The sequence below is a fragment of the Diadema antillarum genome, unplaced genomic scaffold, assembly GCF_040938485.1.
Source record: "Diadema antillarum isolate AM-2024a unplaced genomic scaffold, OU_Dant_1.0 scf00000029, whole genome shotgun sequence".
In the NCBI taxonomy this organism is placed as follows: domain Eukaryota; kingdom Metazoa; phylum Echinodermata; class Echinoidea; order Diadematoida; family Diadematidae; genus Diadema; species Diadema antillarum.
The window spans coordinates 2,074,442-2,101,129 of record NW_027270918.1 but is presented as its reverse complement, the minus strand read 5'-3'; the positions used below and the strand labels follow the sequence as shown (position 1 = coordinate 2,101,129).

Below are 26,688 nucleotides of genomic sequence, written 5' to 3'. Positions count from 1 at the left end.
TAGAGAAACTTCAAAAACAAACATGGTAACTAAGAGGAAAAAGAGATGGATAAAAAGAGACAGTGCTGGAGAGAGAGAGAGACGTATGTATAGAGAGAAAAGACAGATATGTATACACAGAAGAAAGAGAAAAAGACAGAAATGACCATTGGTGGTAAATCTTAAGTACTGAGGCAGCTTGGTTGCTTGCTGCAAATATATATGTACCAATGCCTTTGTTAAATAAACATGGATTCATTTGCATTTTTCTTTCCTCTTCACATTGCAAACCAAAATTTGTGGGATTCAGGCCATACTGTTGACACTTTCCATTTCAAATGACAAAACAGCACCAGGATTTATGTTTTCACCCTTCAAAAACCCCATTAGGAAACAGAGAAATGTATATCATGTACTACAAACTACAAACAAACAAGTACCACAAAAACAAAATTCCTTCCAGTCTAATACTGCCGTTGCCAGCCGCATAATTGAGACCCGAAATGCATAGCAACACCAAATACACATGACGACGGCAAGATTTACCAGTAAAACTCAAAATCATATCACAGGTAACTCCTGGCTCATGCACACACAAAGCTCAATAGGTGCAAAAATAGAGTGCAAAAAAAAAAAACAAAAACAAAAACAAGCATGTATAGTAACAATATAACCAAAATCATCCTGTATAAAATTACACAATGAATAGATAGATGAATCATGTTCACATTACATCACATCATCACTTTTTTCTTTTTTACATGGACATTCATTCACATTTTTTTTTTTTTTTTTTTTTTTTTTTGGTGGCAGTACCTACTAGTGTGCCATTGGCAGAATTTGCTCTGAAGTTGGCTGTAGACGAATCAACCTATACATCAATCACAGTGATCATTATTCAGTATCTCGGATCAGACATTGGAGTCAAAATGTCATCATGAAAAACGTTACTGACCTCTCACATCCCGTCAACACACAATCATTCATACTTTTAATTCAGCCATCTCATGAAAGTGGAAACAGCTTTGCATATAAAGGAGAAAAAAAAAAGGAGAGACAAAACTAATCACAGCTAATTCAAGTATCACAACACCTTCAATAATTTTGAAGCTGTTCTTCATTTACTCTTCATTCAGCCTTCATCTTCATCAGCATCACAACGATCGCCATGCACAAGAATTTTGCTTGTCACAACTGGGAAAAAAAGTAATCATACTAAAAATACACAATCATATGTACAACAAATGATAAAATATGTTCCTGTTTATAACCTTTTTCTCCCCAAAATGTGAAAAAGGGATGTGCATAGCTCATTGACAATTCACCCACATCTGTCAAAATGTGCAATGTACAAAAAAAAAGAGAGGAAAAAAGTGACTCTCTCAATCTCACTGAAGTACCGATATAATTTGCGGAAGTGTGATCTCTCAGAGAAACAACTCATAAAGTGCGATCTGACTTTAATAGAGAAACAACTCATAAAGTGTGATCTGACTTACAGAAACCACTCGTAAAGCGCAATTTCACTCAGAGAAAACACTCGTAAAGCGCGATTTCACTTAGAGAAACCACTCATAAAGTGCGATCTCACTTAGAGAAACCACTAATAAAGTAAATTTCATTTACTCGTAAAATGCACTCTGATCTTTGGCTGGACCTTTTCTGAGCATTTACAAAACAGAGAGAGAGAGAGAGAGAGAAGACGGACAAGGCAATATTTACGCTTGTCGTCATTTTATAAATGCCACAGAAGGATTTGGAAACTGATATTTACACTTCGTCATACAAAAGGTTGAGGTATCACACAGGTATTCCTTCATGACAAGTATAAATGTTCAATAACGATGGACGAGACTTTTGTGGAATCGCAGTTTGATCGATATCATTTGATGGACGATGAAAATTCTCCAGTCAGACATGAATTGGCCTTTTGCAGGGCTGTGTGCGATGGAGGAATACTGTAAAAGCTGTTATTTTCACATACAGATATTTTCACGCTTGGAGAGGTCATGTAATGTTGTTTTCGTGATTTGATACCAAGGCTATCATAAGTGCACTAATGCCCGTTCGTTCACTCTACCAGTTTACTGTACATGTACTTAACATAGGACTGAATAACTCTCTTTCACTTGCGGTAAGTCCACAAAGAGGGATGCGCGTAACGTTGAATATTAGACATACTAGCACGCCCATATCTGGCCAGCCATGGCCATGGTTTCGCCCCAGCTCTAAAGGCACCAAATGCCAAGATACAAGCATGTTGATATTTTAATGCTGCATATTCAACACAATCAAGACCAGCTGGGGATATCCTCCTATGTTGTCACATACCGGGCCCAACAGTGATTCGCCAAATTCATGAAAATTAGACCCTTGGGGAAAATAACAGCTTTTACAGTAGTGTTAACACTGGCCCTGGCTGCGACCCCTCAGGTGGTTCTCGCTTTGTGCGTCAGGTCCTGCGTGAAATTGAAGCTGGCTATGGACAGGTGGTCCACCCCCTCAAAGTACTTGCCGAGGACGACGTAGACTGCCATGACGAGTACCACCGTCCATAAGACGGTCGTTGACGTCAACATGGCCCAAACGGAGAGCAGCATCGACGCGATCCAGAAGGCCATGACGAAGCCGCTGAAGAGGCGCGACTGCTCGGACAGGTTGACCAGCTCGCCGGGCACCTGCCCCTCGAAGGTCTTGCTGCCGGTGTAGAAGGTCTCCAGACGGCGCTCCTTCTCCTTCCACTTCTCCACGCACCAGTTGTTGAGGTCCTCTCTGTTCTGCGGCAGGGCGTCGATCGGGTAGCGCTGGATCAGGAACTGCATCTCCTTGGGCACGTTGCCATTGAAGATGTCCAGCTCGCCCTTCTCGGGAATCACATCGCAGTAGCCCACTGTGACGTCATACACCGCATCAATCATCTTAGCTGTGGACAACAGAATAATAATTTAAAAGCATAAATGAGATCCGTCCAATGCCTTTGTATCATGTCATTACAGTGTACCCTAAAAAAGGTAATAAACAGGAACTGTGCAGATATGCACATTGAACATTTTGCCTTTCTCATACTTTCTGAGACAAGCTACATTCTATACTCTCTAATGAAATCATGAGCCAAACCTCCCCTTTCATCTCTATTGATATGATGTATCCAACTTTGTCAGCTAATGGAAACATGATTTCAGCTGCAAATGTGTAAATCTGTAAAAGGCTCTGTAAACATGTTCATGGTGATGAAATTGATCTTACTGTACATTCCTGTACTGCCTGCACAGTACCACCTCCTCTCACACACATGTTGATCCTTCTGGTACTCTAATGTGATCTAATGTAACAAGTAAATTCAAAACTGACATAGCTAGTATGTCAGACAAATGAGAATGAAACACATGGTTAAAGTCAGAAAGATAAGATAGAGAGATAGACAGACAGATAGATAGATAGAAAGATAGATAGATAGATAGACAGAGAATAGATACCACGTAGATACGTACATAGAAAGATAGATAGATAGATAGATATTACAGTATGGATGTAATGTTAGTGTAGGATGATTCATGGAGTGGCAAGTATACACTTCACACTCAACAAAGTGGGGGGGGGGATAGATACGTACATAGAAAGACAGATAAATATATAGATAGATATTACAGTATGGATGTAATGTTAGTGTAGGATGATTCATGGGAGTGGCAAGTATACACTTCACACTCAACAACATGGGGGGGGGGGATAGATACGTACATAGAAAGATAGATAAATAGATAGATATTACAGTATGGATGTAATGTTAGTGTAGGATGATTCATGGGAGTGGCAAGTATACACTTCACACTCAACAACGTGGGGGGGGGGGATAGATACGTACATAGAAAGATAGATAAATAGATAGATATTACAGTATGGATGTAATGTTAGTGTAGGATGATTCATGGAGTATACACTTCACACTCAACAAAGTGGGGGGGGGGGATGAAGGAGATTGAGAGATATAAACGGAGGGAATATGGTACTCACTTTCTCTGAGATAATCCACTGTAAACGAGAAACCAGTGGTGTGTGGATGGAGGACATATTTGTACTGGGGCAGGTCGTTTTTATGGGCGTATGCATCACTTCGTTCCTTTCCTACCCGGCAGAAGTTGACTCCTGGAAAGACAACATCACAAGACATTGAATGAAAACTATGAAAAAGAGTCAACTGAACATCCTCTAAACTGAGAATACTACTCATACAACTACAGTTGAACCTCTCTTATCCGGCCTCCCTTTATCCGGATCTCTCTATTATACGGACGCAATCTCGCGGTGATTTTTTTTTTTTCAATAATTACGGGAGGAAAGGGGGATTCCCAACTCCTTGAGAACTCCTACACAAACACACATGAATTACATGTACTTGATACATTTCTTAATAATCATTTAGGTGAATCATCCCAAGAATATATAAAAGAAAATGATTTCATTCTTGCATACACGAACCTCTATTTTGGGGTCTGTTACTGAGTGTAACAATGAAAAGGTTGCAGTATACACATTACTACATGTGGTACTACAATGGGCTACATCAGTACATGTGTATGTATATATATGAACGTGTATAAAGCATGAGTCTCCCGTATCCTGCCAAATCCCTTATCCGGATGAGCCCCGGTCCCGACTTGTCCGGATACGAGAGGTTCAACTGTAGTATAGCAAACATTGTATAGGCATTCAAGCATCTCTGTGATAGACAACCATCAAACAGTCTGTAATATTTGTATATATCCACACAACGCCCTCTACAGGCCAAGGTGAGTGAACAGCAACTAAAGTCGGTCATTAGCATTTGCATGTAAAGAGTGAACCGTATCCAGCAGTAATGTTTATTTTGTCTTAGAATAGATTGAAACTTGGCAGGACCTAAGACACACTCTTCAAACCCAACCTCGACCCCCCCCCCCCAAAAAAAAAAATTAAAAAATTAAAAAAAAAAAAAAATAAAAATAAAATAAAATAAAATAAAAAATAGAAAAAAATAAAAAAATAAAGGCATACTCAAAACCAACAATCAATCAATCAATCAGTCAGTCAGACGTAATCAGACGTAATGAAGCAACTTATGACAATGCATTTCCAATTATGGCAGCAATCTCTGTCTACCGACAGATGAATGTCTCAAGTCGGTTTGCACTCTAGGATCACAGCAAACACTAGAGTCCTTGATTCCTGTTCAAAGGGCTGTGACACGTTCTATGAGCTCAAGAAAAAAAAAAATTAATTGATAGAATAAATTACTTCAAAGGACACAATGAGAATCATACAGTTTGTCAATCCCTGAACTTCAAGCAGCCGTGAAATATTACTAGCACACAGTACGAGGTTTCATTACATGATCAAACAACTTGATACACACATTCATCTGAAGTAGAATTCTGAAATGTGTGTTGCTGGTTGCACCTGCTCACTTGTGTGCAGTACATAATAGTAATTTGCTGAAGCAAGTCAGTATGCTATCATATGTCCAGTTGAACAAAAATAAAGAAAATCCTGAAGGGTATGACTAAGAGCTTTTACTTTTTTCTCTCTTTTTTTTTGAAGGGGGGGGGGGGGGGGGTTCTTGCAAGAGAACACAAAGTCAACTCCTTTGTATCATCTCAAGTTCTCATTTCATAACTCATGCATTAGCAAAACAAAAACCAACCCTCTTCCCCCCTCCCCCCCCCCCCCAAAAAAAAAAAAGTGACTGCCCAGCTCAAAACCAACAATAAGTTGCATATTAGGATTCTCTGTAATGGATTACTATATGTCATTTGGGTTGACCACTGCAAATTTTTACAGCTTGTCTTATGAGGGATAGTAATCTTTTCTCTGTCTACTATCAAAATTTGGATGGTTAAAACAAAACTAAAATTGACACATTTGCAGTTTTTCTGGACCATATACACTCAGCAAAAAAAAAAAGAAAGTAAACGCTTTTTAAGTCTAGATTTCTCATAGAATATTTGGCTGAAAGCTAATGTATTATATACCATATTGAAGGTAATTTAATTGGCTATCAACCTGGTATGTCAACAAAAAGGGAAACTCAACGCATGAGTGAACACCATTGTTTTTCTCTTCCAGGGCACAAAAGTAAAAATTGCAAAAACTGAACAAGTTGTCATCCATGTGTATGTGCTCTTCCATAGAACAACAAGAATAAACAACAAATTTCACACAAAAAGAAACATGAATCAAGTTGTAACTAGAAATGTCGCTATGGCGACTGGTATGCCTCCGCCATAATGCATGATTCTCCTAATAGGTCTAGATAGTAAATGTACATGTGGACAATGTGTGATTACATTTTCACAAAACTGGCAAAATATTGAAATGACAAGTTTGTCACAAATGTGTTGAATGTTCACCTTCCTTGACCTTGGTTTAATTGGATGAATAGGAGAGCATGTATTTGGGGATTTAAGGACTTTAACTTGACTTTGACCCATTCATACATTTATGCATTGAGTAATTTTCATGGTACCGGTATGGAGAAAAAGTGCAATTTCTGTACTGAATAGTAAATTGTTACCATGTTCATCTGGCCTTTGACCCTAAAATTCATAAGATAATCACTTTCAGGTAGAACATGCATAAATATGCAGTAAGTTTCACGATAAATTGAGCCACTTCTGAGATATGGAGGAAAAAGTTAGTTCAGCACTTTCACTTGATCTTTGACCTTTTGACCTTTGAGGCAAACCAAAAAAAAAAAAGAAAAAGAAAAACTCTCCAGAGAATTTCTATTAGGTTACACATGCATACATCAAGTGTAAAAAAAAAAATAATAATAATCCTGCTGGCATTGCATGAACATGAGGGAAATAGTAAAATTTTGAAGTGTTGCACTTGACCTTTGACCCCTGACCTTTGATACCATGAACCCTACATTCTCTAGATAACCACTGCCAGTCAGTACATGTATATACTATGTTCCATGAAGATACCTTAAACAATTTTCCAATTTACAGATAAAAAAAGAAGTTGTAATACTTTCACTCGACCTTTTGACCTTTGACCTTTGACCTCATGACCTAAACTTTCACCAGAGAATCTAAATTGGGTAATACATGTATACACTAAGTTTCAAAAAAATATCTTCAGGCATTGCATAGATATGGTGGAAATAGTGAAATTTTATGTATTTGACCTTGACCTTTTGACCTTTGACCTTGAGCACGTGCACCCAAAAGTTGATAGGCACAACTTCACCCCCTAATACACATACATGCCAAGTTTCATTAGGATACCTCAACAGCTTTTGATAGTTACCTTGTCCACAAAATTCATTACGGACGGACGGATGGACGGACAACCCGAAAACATAATGCCTCCGGCACCACTTCGTGGCGGAGGCATAAAAACAAATCTTTTGATCTCTATGATATCTTTAAAGCCTAAAAGATCAATGAAGGCTAAGAATTGAGAAAAATAAATCATCTTATGTCAAATCTAAATTCAAATGAAATAAGAGAAGAAGTAATAATTAACAAAAATGGTACAAATTTGAGGGTTTTTTCAAATTAGGAAATTGTAAATAATGTTTGGTTCTTGAAATTGTCACATGGATATTAAATCACTAATCTAAAAGAAATAAATAAAGAAATTCTGCTCATTTAACCATCTTTATGCTTTTTATTCCCTATGTCATTTGAAGTTTGACTTGACATAAAATTCTTATTTTCCCCTTTAGTTTCCCACTTTGTTTTTCTTAGAGGTAATAAGGAGATAAAGAACAAAAACGTATTTTTCCTATTTCATTCATGTCTCTCATTGTGTTAAACTGGTCTTTTGTTGTCTACGTTATCGTGAAGGGCATTTGCAAATGAAAGAGAACATGTCAATTTTTGCAATTTTTGATTTTGTGCCTTGGAGGACAAGAACGAATGTGCTCACTCATGCGTAAAGTTTTCTTTTTAACTGACCTATGAACTTAATAGCCAATCAAATTACCTTTAATACAGTATATAATACATTGATTTTCATAAAAATCTTCTATGAAATACATGACCTCGAAAAAGTGTTTACTTTCTTTTTTTGCCGAGTGTATAAAGAACATGAAATGAACATGTTTTCATTGATACTTTTGCACAGCATGCCTTTAAATCCTCTTTTCTCCTTTTCCAATGAAACTGCACCTCCTAACTCTCTCTTGTTTCAATCACTTTTTGAATACGGGAGTTCATGGTTAGCGCATGTCTCATTTGACCCCTACACCACAGACTCTCAAACAACATGGACATGTGTTGTGATCAAGAATTCCTTGTTGAAGCATGGCATCTTGTATTAAATCAATGCTCTTGAAATGCATGGAGAGATTTTGCTAATCAGTGTTGATGAATGAATTACTTACACCTGTACGTTCTAATTCAGTCTAAAACACATACATTGTAATGACATGATTCAGATTCCCAGTTGCCCAAGGATTCTATTCATTTTAAAGTCAGTGGCAAATACACAGACAGTCTCATTTGACCTTTGTTTTGCACATGCGCAAATCACAACCGTGAACTCCCTTATTAGTTAGAATGGAATTTTTAACAAGTAATATCATCATTCTTAAAGCTTAAAGCTTACTCATTGAAACTATGCAGAAAAGTGAAAAATTCATTTTATCCTATTTTTGTGTGCTTTGAGCTGGGTGGTTATCTTCTCTGTTTTCTTTATCTGACCACTCTGCATACTCATTTTCTTCTTTAAAAAATATAGCAAGAACAGGTTTCAATGTACATGTATTTGAGATACAAACTAACAGAAAGTGACATTGACGACTCTGCTTAAAAAAAAACACCACAGATTATACATAATGATATGTACACATAGACACAATATGTACACATATACACAATGTATCATGTATAATAATATGGCCATATTCGTCCACAGTAGCCTTTTCAGTGTTATCACCGTCCTTTCAGAGGGTCTGTCCATTATCATTGTCCAAACAATGCCTGGTACCTATTTTTACATCAGGTTAAGAGAGGGACAAAATAGGTAATAGTACATTTTGTCCAAGGATGCCCGCACAAATAGGAACTCTGGAACTTATGGTTCCACACTCTGACCTACTTTCCTACAGTGCTCCAATATGATAAAGACGACCAACTCCATTTTAAATAACCAATGAGCACGCTTGCGTTTGTGTGCAAATCAAGCAGAAGTTGTAAGTCAGTGACATCATTCAATGTTAAGTGCATACCTTGGAGTTGTTGCATCTGAATTACTGTTTTGAAATAATATGTGACATTCTGAAATCCGATAATTTTCTAATTTTATGGCTGATCTTGATGAAACTTCTACCCCCTATATGCTGTTGTTTTGCTAAATGTGGATATGGGATTGGGCTTGAATGAAATAGATTTCGCTTGATAAACCTACGGACACACTTAAACAGGATTGTGAATATTTTATAAAACAGAAACAGCACCAACTCACAAAAATGTGTCTTTTGGCACTTGATAGGTTAAGATGTAGGATAGCAAGAGTGAAGGAAAAAGAATATTGTGCCTGGGGATAGCAGAGAGACAGGTATCCTCCACCCCCCCCCCTTTGTCCTTTCTCCCTCCCTCCCCCCCCCCCTTTCTTTCTCTCTCTCTCTCTCTCTCTCTCTCTGAGTTACATTGTCTGTAGTATAACAATAGGAGCTAGTACACAAGGAGACAATGGAAAGCCTTGGCTGGGAAGATAATTGTTGCCGACATCTCTAGCTCCATGTTATTCAGTATGTTATTCAGGAGGTAAAGGCTGTTCATGTTGACTGATCCACTGTGCAATGACTCGATGGGCTGAAAATACGCAAAGCGACTTTAATCCCCTAGACACAACACTATTCAGCGGGTATTTCTCAAAAACCTTCCCCTACAGTGGGCAGCAAAAGTCATAAGAGTTTGGTCCAACTCTGATCCCAGTTGGACAATGGGAACTGAAAAAGCTCTGGCAATCTCAGATTTTTACTCTTCCTTTAAAGGCAAATAGGTTGTGCTTCTGGAATGAAGATGCACTCAGACAAACACTTTCATTTTCATCATTTACATGTTCATGTGCAACACCCTTTATTTATGTGGTTTACTGTATTTCCAAGTCTGACTTACAGTACATGAAACAGAGCATGGTTGAGATACTTGTGATTCATGAGATCACTGATGAAAATAGTCTTCCTATTCATTTTTGTTGTTTTTGCTTAATTCATTGGTATTACTTGACCTGATGATCGTAAATCATCATCCACAGCAAGAAAAAGTTGTACCTATACATATCTAGTGTCCTTTTAAAAAAAAAACAACAACAACAACAACAACAACAACAACAACAACAACAACAACAACAACAACAACAACAACAACAACAACAACAACAACAACAACAACAGCAACAACAGCAACACAGGGTACGATGTGCACAACATTCTACAGCTAAATACAACCCAAAGGGAGAATTGCACACCCTTCACAAGATTTGATCATTTTCCACTTGCGCTGACACCAGTCTAACTCATTCAGATTATAGCTCTCGTAAGGCTGAGTGGTTTGGGCATAACACTGACGACCGGAATTTGGCACACTCTGTCCATTTCCTTCCCAGCACTCCAAGTGAATTTCTATTTAGACCACTCACATGTTGGTTGGAGTCCACCAATTCCTCCTAGCTCTCATATGTTGTTTGTGTATGTGTGTGTGTGTGTGTGTGTCACTGGTAGCAGCTCTTGGGCATTGTTGTGATTCCAAGCAGAAGTAAAAAATGACAAACATGGTTTCATTTTTCATATGTCACTCTAGCTCTTTATTTTCTTGTTGACTGCTACAGTTATCAGACTCCTTTATGAAAAGAAGAGAGTAAGGGTTTCCACCACAAAGGAAGTGTGTAATCACCTTTCAACATCATATATTCTCTCTACCCTCTATCTGTTTCCTTATTTATGTATCTACCTATCTATCAATCTACCTATTGCCTTTCTATCTACTCATCCATCTATCTACTTGTTTATCTAAATATGTATCCATCTATTCATCTATCTATCTATCTATCTATCTATCTATCTATCTATCTATCTATTCTATCTTTCTATCTATCTATCTATCTATCTATCTACCTACATAGATACCTATATATCTATCTATCTATATTTTGCAGAACCAGAAACTAGCGCGAAAATAAAAGCACGCAAATGTTTTTGCTTGCCGTATGTTCCTGTACACTTGGTGTCTTGATTCTGCAGAATTAAAAAACATGCGGAACTCTTCTCACCTGGCCAAGCGCGAAAAATTAGTCGCGCGAAAATATCCACTTTTACAGTATCTATCTATCTATCTACATCTCTACTCATCTACCTGTATCCTTCTATCTATCAATCTACAGGTATCTCTCTGCCTGTCTACCTACTATCTTTTGATCTATTTGTCCATCCTTCTACTTACATTGTATCTCATAAAACTGGAAAGATCTTCTCAATTTACATATTACATCATCAGCAGATGGCATCACATAGGACCATGCTACGCCGTCATCTGAATTTAATTGAAAGTATTATCTTGACTCTTCTCTCATGATATCTCTTCCTTTTCCTGGAATGCTTAAAGGTATCATATAGCTTTGGTTGAGATCAAACTCCAAGTTTCTAACATTTTTTTATGGTAAGATAATGAGAAATGTCTTATGAAATATGAAAGAGCATATAATTCCAAGGGGAATTCAATGTTAATTTTTCGATGAAAATTGGTTTTGAATGGCTAACATATCCATCGAATTGAATCCACTTTGAATTCCTCTTTAGGTGTACTATTTAATGAATGGTTTCTTAGTATCTTGCGAAAAGTTAAAAAAGCCCAATCCTCATCTCCACCAATACTATAACATCCCTTTAATATGCAGAGATTCAAAAATGTGTTATGAATCACAATTATGATGCTGCTACACAACATGTCAGTACACAGTGATGGCAAGATGGTTAGAGGCATATCAAACCAATCTCTGTAAGTAACACTCCGTACCGTCATAAAATATTTCTAAAGTTGCAGCACCTTCTCACATACTTCACTGCCGATTGACCAGCACAGCATGCGGGCATTTGAGGCATGAGATTGGTTGCTATGGAAACCTGCATCCTTTGCATCCCAGAGCAACCACTGAAGATTATGCATGCTTAGAACAGCCCGAACACAAATATGAGTTGATGGGATTGCTAGGACTACCCATGTGCATGGCACAATGAGCCAGAATTATCCAGGTGGGGCTTTGGCATTTAAACCTATTTGCACATGCTTTGTAATGTCTTCAGTCACATGAACAGGAACAAGAAGTTCTATAGGGCATCAGAATACATGTACTTGTACTTGCTTCCTGCTTAAAGGTACTGTTGACCCTTGGGAGCAGTGATTTAAAAAATGTTTGAGTTATAACAAATGAGGCACATGTGTAGGTCGATTGTATCACAAAACATCCTGCCATTTACAAATTTTGCGATAAAGCCTAAAATATAAAGAGATATTACCATTTTTCTCACTAAACCATACCTTTAGATGGCTTAGTCTAGAGACAATTCTCTTACAACTACTGTTGACATTTTGTATATTTAACAATACTTAGAATTGCTTAAATACTGGTTAAGTTAACCCTTTTTTACACTGGTTTTTTTCAATCCCTAACTCATATTTTAAAACTATCTTGAATCACTACAAGCTTGGTTTTTGTTTCATCTGCCAATGGTAAATAATGCCTTTAACTTGGGGAGAGTGAATTACTATTTCACATGAACCTATCTATCACCAACGACCCCTACCCCACCCCCCCCCCCCAAAAAAAAAATAAGAAAAGAACAAACAAACACTTCCATATCATATTTGGTGAAAATCAGTAAAGTTGGCTGCACGTAGCCATTACTAAGCTCCAGCGCACATTGAAACTCAGGGATTATTTATCTATGCTGCAGAAATATAAAAGTTATTTCAGAGACGTACGTCTTCAGACTGGAAAGTTCACACCTCAAGCTCTTAACTTTCCCCTTACTATCATGTAGTTTGATAAACTGCACCAACATTACTACAATCATAACAGCTTTGCCATCTGCTACAATGTACATACTTTCTACAATGAAGTACTCTGCGTATAACTTGCAAATAAATGGTAAGAATCCAGTTAGACAGTTAAGAACTGTTAGTTAAACAGTTAGAGCTGCAACATAAAAAGTAAATAATGAATGACCAGATGAATAACACAAACTTTAATAAAGGCTGTGGCACCCAGTTCATCACCTTCTGTGACATGAACTTACAAGGGTAAATCCACAGAAAATCAGTGTCATAGACAGCAGCAATAGTTAAAGTGCCTTCACATTTGACGATACACAGATAGATTACAGCATTCAAGGTCAGTGGGAGGAGAAAACCAGAGCTATATTTGAACATTAACTTAATTATGCTGGCATCAGTCTTTTGGTGTCGTTGGTTTTTTTTTCTTCCCCACCAAGTATGGTTGGGACTGAGGTATAGTCTTTACACATAAATCACTCAAAGTTTATCTTTTATCGCTTCCGCATTCATAGAAGGGTATCTTTTACTGGCTTGTAATACGATGCACGGTCACCCTTGTAGGAGAAGATGTGCCATGACTTGTATCACACAAGAAAAAACAAGGCTGAATGTCCAACTTACTATGGTGCTTGGATCTAGAGTCAAATGTTTTAATTTCCATATTTTCATCCATTCTATCATTTGATGAAAATAAAGTATACCCAGCAAAACACAAGGAGAGCAAATTACCCAGACATCAAACAAAAATGAAGTGGAATTGGTAGTGTCCTGGAAGGTCTAAGGTTAATACCGAAAGAGGATAAAAGACACAGGTTACTTTTAAGAGGACAAAGCCTTTCAAATGGTAATAAACATTACAAAGGAGAACAGGCATAAGATGGGGTATGTATATTATCAATATCATTATTATCATCATCATCATCATCATCATCATCATCATCATCTTCATCATTATCATTATTTTTTTTTTTACTGAAGAACACATTCAAAATAGGAGGTTGTTGATTTAAAGAATGCTAGCGTCCTTCCAAGAGATGGAGAACTGGTGGCTTCATTCAAAATTAATCGTGTTAGGTGTCAAATATCAATTTTGCAAAATCCATCTTTGCCCATGGACCCTATTTTGACCCCAACGTCAATGTTTGTGGGAAAGCACCAGTGGAATGGCACTCACACAGGGTGATATCCAGAGTCGAGATGGCAAACACAACGTACACCTCATGCAGACGTGTAACATGTTCTATCCTGCTGTTATCACTTGAAGTGACAAATGAAGATCATTTTGAGATCTCACAACTTCACGGTGGAAGCTGCTATATCAACGCCACCAGAAAGCACCTGAAAGCTTCGCCAGAAAGCACCTGAAAGCTTCGCCCGAAAGATCACGCACGCCGGTGCTATCTAACACAAAAATATCAAGTGAACTAACTTTGCTCAAGTGCACTGCGTGTCCTACGCACATGCGAGTCTTTAATCTACTATTGATAACACAACTGACTAATAATGTTTCCACGTGATGGGAACACTGCAATCACACAGTTCTATGCACTTCAGTGTGTACGTGTACGTCCAATGATTAGTCCCATTGAAAGAAATTGCTCGTAGCTCTGTGCTAACTTGCCACAAATGTAGATAAGACTGTCATAAAAATGAACAAAGCAGGTGAAGGTCAGTGAACCCACTAGACATTTTAATTTGACCCCGGGCTACCGGCAAGCACCTGATAGCGCTTTAATGCTTAAATGATAAGTCAACAACTCCTCACAAGCGACACGTGATGGGAATAGGATGACGTCTAAAGTCCACCTTTGACAGATGAGCAGGCAGGCCTGGGACCTGCTGGGATCACGTAGCACACACGGACGAGGAACTCCAGGCTTCCGCCGTAACTGCAAATGCTTGCCAGTTCTATACCAACACCCTTACACTAACCCAATTTTGTGACATGTTTTAATCTGAGAAAGCAAGGTTTTTGCAATTGCATGTCAAACCTTGATATCCCCCCAAAAAACAAACAAACAAACAAACAAATAATGATGATAATGATAAGCACATGGGGGAGGGGGGTTATTATATGAGGGGAGTTGGTTTTAGTGAACAACTTCGAGAAGTCATTTAAAACTAGTAGTACCTCCAAGGTTTTTGTAATTCAGCATAGTTCAGGAATGTTCTGATAGCTTTCATCTTATTCCCATATCACTAGTGGATATCGTTCAAATTCATTGAGCAATCTGTAAAAAAAAAAAAATGAAACTACTTTCATATAGTAACTAAGCGATAGAGCCACAACAGTGATAAACACCAATTCACATTTTACATACACTGGACACAGTTGCTCTTGAAGTACACATCACTGCCGAAACTACACATCGGTTTAATATTCTACCTTGATAAGTCTGAGGTACTGGAAAAAGAAGAAGATAATAACAACAAGAAAAAAATCATCTTGAAGCTGATGCTGTATAAATAGAGTACCTTGCCTGTCTCCAACTACTGTAGCTTTAAAAAGGCTGGCTGACAGCTAGACTAAGCACCATTCATTCACCCAATCATCAGACCATGGCAGGCTCCAAAGACCAGTGGGTTAATATCCTCTGCTTCTCCCATGGGGAACGCACTAATCAAAGAGGGCACCGTGAGATGGCAAGCCTCCTGCAAAGAGACAGAACACCCCCCCCCCCCCCAAAAAAAAAAAAAAAAAAAAAAAAAAAAAAAAAAAAAAAAACTCAAGTAAAATTGGTTCACTCTTTGCTCTCAGAGGCGAAGGCGTGTAAGGTGTGATACGATCTCAAAATCACACCAAGAATACCGGTATGCTCATTCCGAGATGTAACCAGCCGCTGCACAAAATCCAAATTTCATTTTGCTTCAGCTGTTTTCATCTCACAGATGAAGGCTGTTTGAAATTCCTATAAACTACAAGGACTACATGCATCTTCACTAATTTAAAAAGCAAACAACTAGAATGACTCACTCTTATCTCTAATATGTTTGTTCAAAAAAAAATTAATTCAATTATTCTCTCCTACCACAGATATCAAAATGCTTACAGAGTTGATTGAAGAAACAAAAGAGGGCTACATAAAAGTATAGAGCCTTCAGAAGTAATCTTATACCCCTATATTGGTCCTCAAAGCCTACAATCTTATCTAAGTTGTCCTTTACATCTTAATTTCTTTTGTCCCTTTCAGCACCTCCCAGGCATCGAAAGAGAAACGAATGGAATTCTCTCGTCAAGTGTGACATAAGGACCATACAGGGCATTTACCTGGCATGATGTCAATCTAGATCACATTACATCTTTCACGCGGGCCCTGGATGGTGCGCAAATAAAGGACGACCTTTGACCTAATGTATGCCTGACACATCGCTATTGCGTTTGCAGTACACAATCCTTACATATCACAGCAAGGAATGTCTCTCTGTGCACATGGAAGCTCGGGTTGATGTTACATACTGTACGAGCATGCACACCCCCTCTCACGAGGTGGAGAGGGCATCCTGCATACTGGTAGTCAGTAGTTTACTGTGATACTATTGCCTTGTAACAGAATGCTGGACATACATCCATTCCCGCATGCAACTGGGCTGAAGCTTCATATTGCACGTCTTCTGGCAATTTTTGCTGCTACACTAAAAGATTCACCTTGTTCATGTCAAATATTAGTATAAGATACCAGCATCCAAAATAACTACTTCTACAGCACAATCATGGAAATTACTGCAATAATAAACCACAGCAGTGGTGCTTGATAAACCATTTTCTTTCATCTTTGTCATTTTACATACAGTCTAGTAAGCTGACAGCTTAAAAACATTAAGGTATTAAAGGTAGCTGACATTTTGCTGAATGCAAGGGGACAATTGTCATTTCTAGAGCAATTTTATTCTCATTCACAATGCAATTTCAACCACTGACACCTTGGTCTCACAGGTCTGAATTCCTGAAAAGTAATGTCCATGAAATACAAGGCAGAAAGTGCATGCCATTGGCTGAAAGAAAAGGAACACAAGGAACAGCCTTCATATCTTTACGCTTCCCAGCTGATGAAGGCATGGATCAAGGGAGGGGGGTGCGGGGGGGGGGGGGGGGGGGGGGGGGGGAGGGCAAGGCTTGATTTATTTCATTTCACAAATCTCCCATACCAGTTCATCCTCATATAACTCAATACAGTTGAACCTCTCGTATCCGGACAAGTCGGGACCGGGGCTCATCCGGATAAGGGATTTGGCCGGATACGGGAGACTCAATGCTTTATACATTTACATATACATACACATGTACTGATGTAGCCCATTGTAGTACCATGTGTAGTAATGTGTATACTGCAACCTTTTCGTTGTTACACTTAGTAACAGACCCCAAAATAGAGGTGTATGTTAATCATGTTGGAAGTAATATGTAATTCATGTGTGTTTGTGTAGGAGTTCTCATGGAGTTGGGAATCCCCCTTCCCTCCCGTAATTATCCCAAAAAAAAATAAATCACGGCGAGATCGCGTCCGTATAATAGAGAGATCCGGATAAAGGGAGGCCGGATAAGAGAGGTTCAACTGTACCTCAATACCTACTAAATTCGCATCCCATTTTCCCTCTCCTAATTACATTCGCTCTTCAATCTCTGCCTCTGCTGCGACTCTCCCCTCTTCCATCGGGCAATTTTCCGCTTCACTCGCCACTAGCCACTGCTCACCCGTTGTCACGTCGAGGGGTTAATTGCCTACCAACGGGAAGCCAGGCAAGAAGGACTGCCCTTTTCTAAAACTGGTGCGAAATACTTCCTCATCAAATGCTCAATTCACGGCAACCTACCCACTATTATCCTAGATGTATCTATCTGCACACTTGCTAACCCTGCAGCTACACAAGAGGAACCAATGGCATGAAAACCCCAAAAATTAGGAACATTGATCTTCCCTTACATGACCATCAACATATATGTTTTCACAAAATAGGAACATTAAGTTCATTACAGTTTCTTCTTCCCCGCAGAAAAAGAGGAAGAAGGAATTCCTCCTACTATACTCTCATAGAATTGTTGGCAGGCATGTACTTGAGGAACAGAGAAGCAATATCAAGTCAGAAACAAAAGACTTGACACAGGAACCTGAATTTGTATTCATTACCTTGCACATGATAATCTTTTTTCCAACTAGAGAAGCACTCCAAGAGAGCAGACCTCTGCCAAGCATGCAGCTCATTTCCACCACTGATCTTGTTCTTCCATAGAGATCAATGACTTCCACCCATACATACACATGCTGAAAATCGCACAGTTTCCCAATACAGCAGCCTTTTTTCACTTCATCAACTTCCCGCTGTGCAGCGAGCATCGCCCTGGCAGAAACTTCGATGTGCCTATGCAAACCTCAAAAATGCATGGTTTGAACTCCCAAATTCACTGACCCTACCTGCCAAAATATTGGAAATCCTTCATAAAATCCATCAAAATTCCCAGATCACTACCAACATGTAATTATCTGTTCCTTGTATCATTCTCAACCTTTCCTGTAAGTTTCATCCAAGTCCGTTCACACAACTTAATACAGAGTTATTTTGCACGCAGACAAACAAACCAACAAACCAATGAACAAAACCACCGCTGATGAAAACATAACTTTCTCCCTTGGTGGAGGTAATAATGACATGTCTATCCAGGCCACCTTCTACACAGACTCCCTTGAACGGTTGGCCACTCTGCGTATAAGTTTTAATGTATATGAACTTCCAACTGCCTTTCCCCAAAACTATCCAAAGGCTCAACTTGCATTCAAAGTAACATATCCACACATTTAAAATTCCCTTTCCTCATTTCCTCCCTATGAAAACACAAGACTCTACATTGCAATATCATGGTAGTAAATAGGAGTATGCACAAAAACAGCAATGGAATATGGGTTTTGCAGCACATGGACAAGGAAGAAGAAGAAAAAGAAAAGCTGGAATTTATGTACACGAGATTGACTTCCTTTTCCTTTATGGTTTGTATCCGTTTTTACAATATTAATGAGTTAGGCAGCAAATCTAATATATTGTACCTCTTAAGGCACTGCCATTTTCTATTTGGATTAATACTCAAACACCTGGCTTCCATTAGCAACTGACTGAGAGTGCCTAGACATTTAACAAGTCTTTGTTTGGCATTTCCTTTCATGGATATGAACCATTCTTACCGTTCCTCCAGGTTTCGCTCCACAACCATCTCGCAGGGCTTGACATTTTGCTTTTCTTAGCACTCCGCTCGAAACAATAGGCAGCGTCAAGCACTCTCGAGCACATACATTGTGCATGCACCGACACTATACATTAAAGGGATGGTATAGTATTTGTTGAGATAGGGATTCAAGTTTTAACTTTTTGTGAGATAATGAAAGCCACTTATATGGAGCATTAACGAGCATACAATGCTAAGAGGAATTACAAAATTATTAGATGAAAATCAGTTTTGAATGGCTGAGATATCCAAAAACAAAGAGTTTCCTGACAAAATGTGGGTCCCACCTTTTATCACGACCACTTTATTTTACTTTGGAGGTGGATAATCTCAGCCATTTCAACACTGATTTTCACCAAATAATCATTTCATTCTTGATAGAATTGTACGCTCTTTAATATTTCACAATGGTTTCTAATTATCTTGCAAAAAGTTAAAATCTGAATCCCAATCTCAACCACACTTATTCCATCCGTTTAAAAATATAAATGACCCAAAGCCCCTGACTTCCAAGGCAAGGACATTTGCCAATTAACTACAAAATATGATGCGCTTTTGGGGGTACCAAATAGAAATCTGCCATTTCGCTGAACTATCTACTTGATTTTTCAGTGCTTCACCCTGGGTTACCCTCAAAACAGACAAAAACAAAGAGGTAGAAATTACGCGGTGCATAATATATGTCCCCGCCGGAAGTACATGCAGCATTTTGTAGCAAAATGTACAATACAGGTCAAAAATCAAGGTCAAAGCTCAAAGAAGTCAAAGGTCAAAATTCTGTGTACAAGTTTTGAAGCCCTCACCTAGTGCCATGACATAAAGCAAACGGAATCGAAATCGGATTAGAAATGGCGAAGGAGAAGCATTTTGTAGCCATTGTACAATATAGGTCAAAAATCAAGGTCAAAGGTCAAAGAAGTCAAAGGTCAAAATTCTGTGTAGAAGTTTTGAAGCCCTCACCTAGTGCCATCACATAAAGCAAATGGAATCGAAATCGGGTTCGAAATGGCGAAGGAGTAGCATTTTGTAGCCAATGTACAATATAGGTCAAAAATCAAGGTCAAAGGTCAAAGAAGTCAAAGGTCAAAATTCTGTGTACAAGTTTTGAAGCCCTCAACTAGTGCCATCACATAAAGCAAACGGAATCGAAATCGGGTTAGAAATGGCGAAGGAGTAGCATTTTGTAGCAAAATGTACAATATAGGTCAAAGGTCAAGGTCAAAGGTCACAACTGAAATTCTGTGTAGAAGTTTCAAAGCTCACATGTAGTGCTATCATATAAGTAAACAGAATCAAAATTGGCTCATAAATGACAGAGAAGTAGCAAATTGAAGATTTTGATCACACACGGACGCACAGAAAGACAGACGGACGGACGGACGGATGGACGGACACACGGACACACACACGTACGGAGCCCGTTTCATAGTCCCCTGCTCGAACTCGATTGGCGGGGACAATAATTCTTTGTGCTTTTTTTGAAGAAAATTTGGCTGCAATAATGAGCTCAGCAGTACAATAGCATCATAACATCAGCACTCATTACACACAATACGCAGCGATGATCTCAAAGTCGATGTCACACACTCACACAACAGCATAGCACTATGCCTTACCAGTTCACGTAATATAAGTAATCATGGCACCAGTTCATGGATTACAATGATCTCATTCTGAATTGCTGTTAAAATTGTAATAACATGTTTCACGAAAAAAATAGAAAAAACAAGTATTATCATTGCAATTATCTATCTACCTATCCATCTATCTATCTGTCTTTCTGTCTGTCTATCTATCTATCTATTTTTCTTTGATTCATATAGCTATCAAAGCATTGCCAATGGCTGCGGATAGACAATGGCGTGCAGGTATATGTTTTCAGGGTCTTTACTGTGAATCACAGTTGTTGAATGGTACGGGCAACAGAGCATGATGTTTTAACGATGGTGCCAAGGAACTCTGTGCACATTCTAGCAGGTGGCACCACGATACTGAAGATGAGCACAACTTACATGAGACAATGGACGGATATAGCTCAAGTGGCTATCTATCTGTCAAGTTTGGCAGATTCAGACACCGCCGTGTTGACGCTGGGAGATAACGTGCGCAAACATCTTTGCCAACCTTCTTGGTGTACTCAAGCTATTGCAGCAGTAAGGAGTAAATCCCTGTAAGAACCACTGATCTCTACAGTAAAATATCTGGATATCTCATTGGCTGATTCATGCTGTACAAGTGATTGAAGCCACCAAGCCTCCATGTTACCACATGCACTCTATGCAGACACGCATGCATTTTCCAGCAGAGATCGTCACCAACAAATGTGATGTCGTGAGCTCCGTACACAAGTGTATGGCAATGTGCGTGGTAAGATGGCGGCACAGTGGCTTCAAAGCGATTACCCAATGAGATATCCATACATTTCTTATAGAGCTCAGTGATGAGAACAGCCCACTACTTACAATTTGTTTCTTCATCCACGGTAGGCAAGCACAAACCTCAATATCACTTGCAGACATTCTGAGTGACCAAGGCATGTGCATTTTGCCATCAATCACAAACCCCCAAGGCATGCATTGTGCTTACAGTGAATGAAATATTTCTCTTTCAATATAAACTTTATACAGCAATCGATCTCATACAGCAATCAATCTCATGAAACACCATATGACTTGCACAACATAAGTAACATACATCACACTACTCTGGCTCAGTTAATACATGAAAACCACATGGTTAACATATACACTTAAACCATGGAGCTGTAACAAATCTCTTTAACAAATCTCTTCCTCTTTCTCTGTCTGTCTGCCTGTCTGTCTGTCTGTCTGTCTATCTCTCTCTTATTCATTCTCTCTCTTTAATATTCATTCACTCTCCCTAGTTTTCATGAGAGAGACAGAGAAAGAAAAAAATAGAGAGCGCACCCCAGCGCACTGTATGGTTTCTCCATGGCTTCTCTGCCTTAAAATATCCCACAACCATATTCCCAGCTAGCAACAGAATTCTTTCACAGCTGCGCCTTTGTGGTCCCATGTTACAATTCATGATTTGTAACACTTCCTCTTGAATTGGCTGTTTAACATCATGATGGCTGAACATTTGGAATCTTGCACTATCATTGAATTGATATTGCTTCTGCCTACGTGAGTTCCGGAAAGCACAGTAAATAAATAGCAAATCCTGGTTTTAATTTGATATCTGTTTACAGATATCACATCACATGTGCTGCAACGATAACTGCCATATTACTGACATGCCTTTTTCGTTTTTCAAATAATCTACATTCAAAACTCACTATACTCTGTCCACCCATACCCATAAATACATTTAGGCTCTTTTGGGGCACATACACTCAACTGACAGAGATTCTGAAGCATTCTTTCGTTAGCCAACATCCACGATGGAAAGAGAGGATTAAACACTGTCAATAAGACCAACAATATACTGAGTCCATTCTTCATTCAATTATTCATTAGTGACCAGAATTACTCAGCCACCACTATACTTGTACAACTGATTTTTTTTCCTTCTTTTCGATGCAGTTGTGCGGAGACAGGTATTCCAGGAATTTGTGGATATGTTTGTTGTTTTCTTTTCTCTTCATGGGATTTTGTTGCAGTTGTTGTTGTGTTGCCATTTTTTTTAAATTCCCCTATGATACAAACCTTCTGGGAAAAGGAGCAGCTGAAAACTGTAGCGCATCTCGGAGAAGTACTTGAGGACCGAGGTGAGCCAAACGCGATCTTTGACCCACTGGCGAGCCAGGAAGACGAAGCACGCTGCCTGCATGGCCCAGCCTGGAGTGGAGGGGGGGAAATAGAGAGGTGCATATCAGGAGCATGAGGAGAGGGGGAGGGAAGGGGGAGGGGGGAAGGAGGGGAGGAGGGAGGAAAGGGGAGAGGAGTTGTCGAAGAGGACTGCAGCCCCTCTTGAGGGCTGTCATAAAGAGCTCTCACTTCCTTGAAGCAATGGTCATGTAAGCTGCATGTGAAAATTATCTTTAACCCTCTCTGGGCCATGGACTTTGGACAGTGAATACAAAGCTGTGGGGGTTTTCTAGATCATATGCCAGCTGGCACAAAAAGCACACACAGGGTCAGTTAAGAGAGGAAAACTCCACTCCATGTTTTAATTACATTTTAACTACCTTGAAAAATTTGTGTGAAATCAAGTGAATGGAATAATGAAAGTTTTGACAGAGTTGGAAATCAAATATTAAAGGCACAGAAGACCTTTGAGGCATACACCATCACTTTATCTCATTTAACCATTTCTTTGCCAGGGTCTTTGGACAGCGTGTACAATGCTACGTCGTTTTCTGTGCTGAGCAGTACTCAAGAATCCAAAGGGTTAAATGTTAATTGATTGCAACTAATATCACCGTTTCAAGAAAGTTTGAGAAACTCCAAAATTCTTCTTCCATTGGTTTGCTTGCTTTGAGTTTCTTCTGTATCACAATGAATCGTGAGGCGGAGCTCCTGCTTGGGTAAGTTAGGTTCTGCCTCAAATGTTTTTCAACAATGGGGCACACAAACCATTTGAATAATCTCTGGCTTCCATCAAACATGAAATCACCTGGCATTGAATGAAAATTTGCTGGTTTATGCTTCACATGTCACAAGACCCTGATCAATAGACCCAGACGCAAGCTGCGTGTCCACATTGTATTACAGTCTGCAAGAACTCCCGCAGGTGCATTTTACACATCGCCTTATTTGACAGCAAAGTACCATCATAATAGTTCACAATAATCATAATCTTTTACACTGTGCAGCTGCTATAATATGAAATGTATTTGTCTGTATATTACTGTGTATTACACAAGAAGAAGTAAATGGCTGTATATGCTCTATCAAATGAGAGTAGTGAATTCTTAGTCTATACATGGCAAATTTACCCCACACATGAAGTGAGTCATATAACTGCATTTTTTTGAGAGCTGAATTGAAAAAAACAAAAAAACAAACATTGCATGGCTTCAATCCACTCTCTGAACAATCAAATTGCTGGGATTCTGAAGTCTGCCATAATGTGGTAAAACAAACAGTAAACAAATCTTGTGATGTACCAAGGCATGGGGCTTTCTTGAGCTGGGTCTTAAGGATGATCTTGAGGTTAGTGGTCTGGGTGTAGGCCAACAAGACGGCCATGTAGAAGAGCCAGTCAATCCGCGTCCGATGGTTCATGATGATGACGCTGCGCTCATTGGCAACTTTGTGCCCAATGGCTCTGAATTTGGTGCCAAAACACACCTCTGCAGTTAAAAGAAAAGAAAAACAAAACAAGAAAAAGTCATTGGACTTGGCTGTAGAGGGGTCAATATAACAATCACATCTTGCTACTTACTACAACCACTGCCACCACCACCATCACCACTACTACTACCACTTCTACTACTACTACTGCTGCTGCTGCTGCTGTTGATGCTGCTGATGCTGCTACTACTACTACTTCTACAGTTGTACTACCACTCCTGCTATTACTACAACTGGTAGTCCAATCTAGAAAGAGATATTGTCCCAAAGAACAATGCAATTTTGAGATATGTTTCGTTTTATGTGGCTGCTATTAGAGGAAGTACCTAATGGATGTCTTATGTCAGCAAACAACCACTGTGACTGGTAGTTTTAAGTCCCCTCCATTGGACTATGGCAATGACAGAGGATAAAGTACTTTAGCCTGAGGCAAAAGCTGCTGCTGCTAAAGGGACTCAAACCAGGGACCCCATGATTGATAGTCCGTGGTCTTACCCACTGAGCCACATCAGCTCCACAACCAAAGGAGAGGATTAATCGTGTTGCATAGAAAGTAAATTATTTCCAGGAGCAGTGTACTTTCGCACTGCACCATCAAATATCAAACTATAAAAACATCCCCTCAAATGTCTCACACTGACGTATTAATCTTGATGATTGGCTCTCAAGTGTTCTTGCACTCGTTATCAATAGTGGTATTGTCCTCGCGCTTTAATAAATGGATTCGTTTACTTTGGGCACTTATGTGCAGTAATGGCTAGCATCGATGTCACAGGTCACACTGTGGTTTCTATTCCCTCTATGCTTGCTGTACCACAAGGAAGGTCTGCCCCTTGAGGTACTGCTCCTTCCTGAACGTTATATGGTAATTTGAAGTGACTTTGGTAGGGTGCGATAGTAAGATACAGCGTTGTAGATAGAAACTGAAGCTTTCATTGCTTGATGAGCACTGTCGCAAAACAGATACTACAATGCCTGTGATGGCTTAATGAGCCATCAAAACATGTAACCCACTCTTAAAGGTATAGCAAGATAACAGAATGCCTATTTTGTAGCTAAGTCAAGAGAAGAGGGCAGTGCTAAAAGGCCATAAGGATGAGTTGAGAGCCTGAGCAATGAATGATACATTGCAGATTATAGAAAAAGGCAGAATGCAGATACACATTGTACATTCTCTTGTGGACTAAGGCTGTGTCCATGAAGTATATGATTTATGTACAGTCAACCATTACTTTGCTCATTCAGCATTATTATGACTACGTATTAATATAAGTTATTGACGTCTGCTGTATGATGGCTGTAAGTGGTAACAGGAGAGAAAAATGTACATCAGTTTACCCCAGCCACCACTTTCCAGAACCTCTATATTTGGCTATGTGGACAGACAAAATGATAATGCTACATTTGCATCCTTTGAGGAATTTAATTAGCAGTCCACTGACGACGTATCATTGCTATTTCATCTGCCTCAACACTCATGACTGCTCAAAGCTCTCCCAGCTTGAGACAATATGTTGCCATGGCAATGTCGCATCGCCATAATCACTCACCACAGATTCAGAAGGAGAGCTCATTTGTGGGGCGTGAATAGAAAAAGGCAAATCAGTGTATACTCACCTAGCGACGCCTGCAGGGGGTCATAGGTCACATCAGCAGGTGAGAGCCGCCATGGTGGATTCATAGAGAAAGTGGGAGATGAAAGAAAAAGGACAGAAAAAAACCTTGTTAGTGCTGATTGACTCTTTTATACCTGTCATTTGATGTGTACTTATAACGCATTCACATGAAATGGGGAAGTGTTAATGCATGTCTGCAAGATCACATGCTTTGTATGGACAAGCCTATCATGATTCTGACAAACTAGTGCAAAACAATACAACTATTACAAAATTTTATAGATGTAGATACTTGAATACATTTCCTGAACATAAAATTATACAGACATTAACAGTTAAAACAAAACCCGCTTTGTCCCACATACATGTACTCTTTTACATGTTGGTAGCACTCCCCCTGGCACTTGAAAAAAACAAAAAAACAAACACACAAACAAACAAACTGCATGTGTCCAGTTCACTGAATCATGGCACATATCGTGCACGGAGATCTAAAATCACCACAGAGCATGGAAATAATTAAGTGAACGCTGCTGATAATGCATTTTTACGACTGAGAGAATTGGAATGAGAAATAA

At 39.1% G+C, this 26,688-nt stretch overlaps 1 protein-coding gene across 1 annotated transcript; it reads right to left on the bottom strand.

Annotated features, from left to right (window-relative positions):
- Positions 1–1,946: 1,946 nt before the first annotated feature.
- LOC139739567 (lysocardiolipin acyltransferase 1-like) lies at positions 1,947–26,175 on the bottom strand. The gene is made up of 5 exons (XM_071650173.1): positions 26,112–26,175; positions 24,308–24,493; positions 22,905–23,036; positions 3,994–4,125; positions 1,947–2,902 (listed from the first exon to the last, which is right to left on the bottom strand). Exons 1-5 carry the CDS (start codon positions 26,173–26,175, stop codon positions 2,409–2,411), a joined length of 1,008 nt encoding a protein of 335 aa, XP_071506274.1. The 3' UTR covers positions 1,947–2,408.
- Positions 26,176–26,688: the final 513 nt, after the last annotated feature.